Consider the following 6769-nt stretch of genomic DNA (forward strand, 5'->3'; position numbering starts at 1 on the left):
ACACACACACACACACACACTCACACTCTCACACACACAAACAACACACACACACACAGACACACACACTCACACTCTCACACACACACACACACACACACACTCACACACACACACACACACACACACTCACACACACACACACACACACACACTCACACACACACACACACACACACACTCACACACACACACACACACACACACTCACACACACACACACACTCACACAGACACACAGACACAGACACACACTACTGCAGTCAAAACACGTCAACATCATGTAATGAAGCCCTGTCTCATGTCAGCATCACCCAATGCAATGGTATTTATTTACTGTTATTTATAACATACTATAGTTTTTATTAATATTTTGATTTGGCTTTGATTTTATATTTTTAGTTTTCAGTAATTTCAGTTTTTATTAAGTTCATTATGTGCTTATAAGTTTTTTTTTTTTTTAAGATTCATTCTAATTAAGATTAAGATTTCAGGTTTTATTTATTTTTCATTTCAGTATTAGTCGTTATTTATTTCATGCAGCATTACCAAGTGCAATGCAGTGATATTTTTGCATTATTTATATACTATTATAGTTATTTATATTTTTAATTGGCTTTTATTTTTATGTTTTCAGCTTTCATTTTCATTTTAGTTACATTTTTTGTAACTTTGTTATGTGCTTTTGTCATTTTTATTAGATTTATTATTATAAGATTACTTTTCAGGTTTTATTTATTTTTTATTTGAGTTTTAATTTATTTATTCCATGTCAGCAATTATCCAATGCAACACAGTGTACAATTTCAGTATTATTTATATAGTATTACAGTATTTGTATACTATTATAGCTCTTTTTAATATTTTTTAATTAGCTTTTTGTTTTCAGGTTACATTTTAATTTTAGTTACTTTTTTAGTACTTTTGCTATGTGCTTTTGTCATTTGAGGTTTTATTTTTTTCATATTTATTTGTATTTATTTTCACTTAAAATTATTCTAGTCATTTTCCAGGGCAACATTTCTAATTTTCTTTTTGTTCAAGTTGTTCATCTAATAATTATATTTTAATTCATTTTAGCTTTATTTTAACAAAAATGCTTTAGTTTTATTTCAAATAGTTTTAGTTAACAATAACAATCCTGATGCAATGAAGCAAAGCATCCAACAAACATATACTATGTGTTGTGCATAAATCAGCTGCTGTAATGTGACGCACAAAGTTCAAGCAAACTTAACTTGGACTGTCCACTATTCAATCTGTTCAATTTGGATGCTGTATTAAAAAACTGGACAGACTGCAACAGAATGGAATTGAATGGAAAACAGCACGATGCACGGCCAGATGCATGCATATACTGACTAACTCAGAGAATATTTATACTGAATAATACTTGGAATTCAACAGTATTTGTCTCAACATTTTCAAATTCGTTCCAAAAAGCACTGGTTTGGCTGTAGTGCTGGTGTTTTACATTAAGAGATGCAATGTGTCAGAGAGGGTTTTAGCATGCTAACAGTCCAACAGTCTCTAAACGGCATGCTACAAACCCTGCCAATAATTAATAGCCTGTAAAGCACCATCACTAAAAATATTAAAGCTTAGGCTAGGCTACTAAACCATCCCGACCCGTCACGTGAGTCACGTGAAAGGACCTAAAGGGCTAGTCAGACTCCAGCTTATACCACAACAAACAGCCATCTCTGGTCAAGCCTGGCATTCCCGTTTCACAGCCGAGGACACGACGCAAGCGGAGAGAGCGAGAGCATCAGCAGTATGAGTCACCAACATCAGCTCATAAAACTCTACAGCTTCTGTCCTGCTTCCCAGCGTCACACTGCCTACACACTCGGCCTGTTGCACGCTCGTTTGTGATGCTAATGGCCTTTAATTTCACGCCGCTGCGTCTCGTACTTCAGGTAGCAGGAGCCTACATGCAAACGGAGTGAATTATATTCCTTTCAATTGATTGTCAAGGTGCCCAAGGGCGATTTCGACATACAACGGCCTCTCCTACACGCCGTCGCCCACGCAGAGCTATGAAAGGCATGCCGGTTACGAAAGAAATGAAACATCAGTCAGGATCTCCTCAGCTAGACGCTGCCTTCTATGGATGTCAGATGCATCGGTACCGGACGCATACTAACATGCAAATGCAAAAATATGATATGATATCAGTCCAGTCCTTCCACAATACACTGATAAATGCTCACATGCAAATTTGCATGTAAACTAGTGTGCATTTCTTGGTCAAAATGCCATTTTGTGGCATCTTCGCACAGCTGGGTTAATGCTGCTCTGTGCCTGCTCAAAATTCAGTGTAAAGATGCAATGCTGGATAAAAGCCAGTCTAAATTATGCCTGCTCTGATCCATATAAAAGCGCACAGTTGTATTTGTTGTGTAAATGCATTCATACATTACATAATGCATGAATATCCAGCATCAAACTGTCTACATCACGAAGTTTTGATCGTGGTATCCCAAACATTGTTTCTATTACACGAGGCGCAACGTGATGTAAACAAACAATGCTTCATTCAATATCGTTCATGTAGCATCTTTATTGTTATGTCAGACCTTTCAAACATATTTGCATTACACTGCCTCCTTCACCAGTAGTGGTATGTAACATATTTTATGTTCACCTGCGAGTACAATTAGTTTACCTGCTGTTAACAGGACGATAAATCTAATACCAAATTGAGTTCACGACTTCTTCCACCCGTAACGGTATTTCTGCTCGGTTCCCTCGCCATATCTGCTCAAATGCACGAGCAGTTGCACTTATTGTGGGCTCAACAGTCCTTCCAAGTTCGTCTTCCTCCATAATTAAAGTGGAAACCAGTTTACTAAATAATGTAAACCTGACTGACTGCTTCACTTCCACTTTAAACAGTCACCTTAATGCCACTTCAGAGGCGCTTCTGTGCCACCTTTGCAGTGTAAATTTGGCATTAGTGAGGTATTAACAGCTAGTTTTGTCTTAATCGAGTTAATGCTGCTCTGTGCCTGCTCAAAATTCAGTGCAAAGACATAAAGCAGCATAAAAGCCAGTCTAAATTAAGCCTGCTCTGATCCACCTCTGCCCCTCGTATAAAAGCTCACAGTTGTATTTATTGTGTAAATCTGAGCAGCATTAAATAGTAACCTACATGCCACTTCAGAGGCGCTTTTGTGCCACCTTTGCAGTGTAAACTTGGCATTAGTGAGGTATTAGCTGCTAGTTATGCCTTAACTGAGTTAAGGCTGCTCTATGCCTGCTCAAACTTCAGTATAAAAACGTAATGCAGCATAAAAGTCAGTCTAAATGGAGCCTGTTCTGACCCAAACACTTGCTGCAAAGACACCTAAATGCCACTTCAGAGGCGCTTCTGTGCCACCTTTGCAGTGTAAACTTGGCATTGGTGAGGTATTAACAGCTAGTTTTGTCTTAATCGACTTAATGCTGCTCTCTGCCTTCTCAAAATTCAGTGCAAAGACATAAAGCAGCATAAAAGCCAGTCTAAATTAAGCCTGCTCTGATCCACCTCAGCCCCTCGTATAAAAGCATACGTTATGCATTCGTACCACATCTGCGCAGCAAACACTTGCTGTAAAGACCCCTAAATGCCACTTCAGAGGCGCTTCTGTGCCACCTTAGCAGTGTAAGTTTGCCATTAGTGAGGTATTAACAGCTAGTTAATGCTGCTCTGTGCCTGCTCAACATTCTGTGTGAAGACGCAATGCTGCATAAAAGCCAGACTGACTTATGCCTGCTCTGATCCACCTCAGCCCCTCGTATCAAAGCACACAGTTATATTTGCCGTGTAAATGCATTCATACCACCTCTGAGCAGCATTAAACAGTCATTTAAATGTAATAAACACTAAGCCACATCAGATTCTGACTGTAAATAACATTGCATGCAAAACTTCATGTTCTATTGTTTTACAGCATCTAAATTGCTATCAAGAATCACTTAATTTTCCCAGTCCTGATCTAGCTACTGAAATCCTGTCTGGTCAAGCGGGTTCATCGGTCACATGGCCAGCTCAGTTTCCGCTCACACTTTCTGTTTGTCCTTCATTCAACATGCATAATAAAACACGCAAGCCGCATGGAGCGACTGTACGGACGTCCGGGTAAACGACCCATAAACGCCAAAGATATTCCCACAGCATTCATTAATCAATCGCTGCCCTTTAGGACTAAATATCTCATCTAAATCACACAGAAGTGCGCTTCAAGGACTTATAAGTAGTAAAGTATGACATTGCACAAGGGTGCGCAGAGGTTCGGTCACTATGAGGATGCAAAATAGCCTGCAAATAAAATTAGAATGAAAATATAAGTGATTCAACAGAGCAGGGCTATTATAGTAAACTAAAACTAATACCATAAAAAAAAACAAAAAACATTTTCGTTACTTGAAATAAAATACTTTAATTGAAATTAAATAATATATTAAACTTTAAACAATTTTTTTTATTTTATTTAGTTGCCAACATTTCTCATTTTCATTTATTTTAACTTGCTGTACTAAAATAACTAAATCTAAAATAAAAATTAATAAAAAACTATATAACATTTTAAAAATCAAATAAAAATATAAATATAATTTAATATAAATATGTGATCCTGGACCACAAAACCAGTCAATTTTGTGAAATTGAGATTTATACATCATCTGAAAGCTGAATAAATAAGCTTGTTATGATAGGACAATATTTGGCTGAGATACAACTATTTGAAAATCTGGAATCTGAGGGTGCAAAAAAACTAAAATATTGAGAAAATCATCTTTAAAGTTGTCCAAATGAAGTTCTTAGCAATGCATATTACTAATCAAAAATTAAGTTTTGATATATTTACAGTAGGAAATTTACAAAATATCTTCATGGAACATGATCTTTACTTAATATCCTAATGATTTTTGTCATAAAAGAAATTAAAAAACAATAACACTGCAAAAAGACAGCAATACTAGTAGTGCTGCCATATGAGTGAACCAGACAGTCCACACTAGATAGTCACTAGCAGCCTTGCAGAGGAGTGTCCAGTGTTTAAGGACTTCCTCATAGTTGACGATCGAGTGTCTGGAAGCAGATAATGCAGGCGAATGATGACAGACTGCTTTACTCAGAGATGCTGATGTCACTGCAGCCTCTGACGTCATCGTGAGAAATCAGACACAAACCAGAACCTCACAGTAATGCAGAAAAACACAAAATGTGTTACATTTCATTCCGTTTTAAAGTTGAAAGTAATTAAGCCATTAAGCCTTTTTTTTTGTATTGCTACATTATTTTCATGACAATGTCTGGATGCTTACATTTTGAGTTTGCTATTTTCTATTATGATTATTATTAGTCATTACTGTGCTAAATCATGAAAATGACTCCGTCCAGACATCTTTTTTTAAATAAGATATTATATTAATATGTAAAAAATATATTTTATTCTGTTAAACTACTCTGTACATACTCATGTCATAATATTTTTTAAAGCAAAAAATTTAATTTACAATTATAAAATGCATATAAAGAATATATTTTTTTATTTGTAGTTTTTATTTTTCTCAATTTTCTTTATCCAAAATTTAATATTTTATATTGTGTAAAAATATATATTTTTATATTCTGTTAAACTACTCTGTACAGTCATAATATTTTTTAAAAGCAAAAAAAAAGAATTTACAATATATAAAATAAATATAAAGAATATATATTTTTCATTTGTAGTATTTATTTTTTTTTATTTTCTTTATGCAAAATTTAAGGAATTTATAAATATAAGGCAATTTAAAATACTGGCATGATATATTAAAATCTACATTATACATAAAATTTCCTTTTTATCAGGAATATAATTTCATATCTATATCTATCTATCTATATATATATATGGTGTTACAAATAAACTTCATTTTCTCTATGCAACATACTATTTATTATTTGCGTATAGGACAAAACTAACATATATTTAGAATTCTACATGCACATTTTTAGAATTTAAGTAATGTAAAAACAATGCAGGCAGAGCAGAACCTTAAATTCTGTTTCTGTCTTCACATCTACCTGTCAAGAACACGGCCTGATCATATTACAAACCAAAAATAAAAGATATTATTTTCTCCCTGTCGGTTCGAGTCGCAGTATGGATTGAGTTTCAGGTCCGGAGGAGAGACACTCAAGTTTTTGCGCCGCTGCGGTGAATGTGTGTATGTGTGTGTGTGTGTGTGTGTGTGTGTGTAACGTCAGCGCGCGAGAGAACAACAAGCCCACAAATGTCTGATTGTGACTTTTGGCGGACAGCGTTTAAAAACACCTCAGAAAATAACGGTCGGAAAAGGCGCGTTACCTGCAGTTCGGCCCGCTCCACCTCCCATTGCGCCCGTTCCACCTCGAACCGGGCCCACTCGTGCTGCAGAAAGTGTAAAATCCCCGGAATACTGTACTGAGCGCGGGCCGTCTCTCCGCCGCCGTCGCCGTCGCCCGGTTGAGGCGCTTTCGCTTTCGTCAACGAAGCCTTTAAAGAACCGACTCGTTCGAACAAACCGATTCTATTAAATGAATCGCGCTTCTTAAGGCTGGTTTCCGCTCATTTCACGCCCACAAGCAGGTCAACAGATCGCTGCCAGCACGAAACGCTCCGTGATTGGACAGAACGAACAACGCGCAGTGTGAACAGCCAATCAGAGGCGAGTGCGCTGAGCATGCTGGGACTTGAAGTTCGGATGCGTTTGATCCTTTTTTCCTTCCAAACGTTCTCTTTCCGAGTTATTGTTT

The 6769-nt window shown here is 36.5% G+C and overlaps 1 protein-coding gene across 1 annotated transcript in view; it reads right to left on the minus strand.

Annotated features, from left to right (window-relative positions):
* The window catches only part of LOC107740073 (striatin-like), a 60688-nt gene that overhangs the window by 53103 nt on the left and 816 nt on the right, over window positions 1–6769 (minus strand). The window contains exon 2 of the mRNA XM_016552353.1: window positions 6342–6509. Coding sequence (XP_016407839.1) covers window positions 6342–6509 — 168 coding nt within the window. The remainder of the gene's footprint in view (window positions 1–6341; window positions 6510–6769) is intronic.

Source organism: Sinocyclocheilus rhinocerous, unplaced genomic scaffold (assembly GCF_001515625.1).
Source record: "Sinocyclocheilus rhinocerous isolate Xijiao unplaced genomic scaffold, SAMN03320098_v1.1 scaffold1186, whole genome shotgun sequence".
NCBI classification, from domain to species: Eukaryota; Metazoa; Chordata; class Actinopteri; order Cypriniformes; family Cyprinidae; genus Sinocyclocheilus; species Sinocyclocheilus rhinocerous.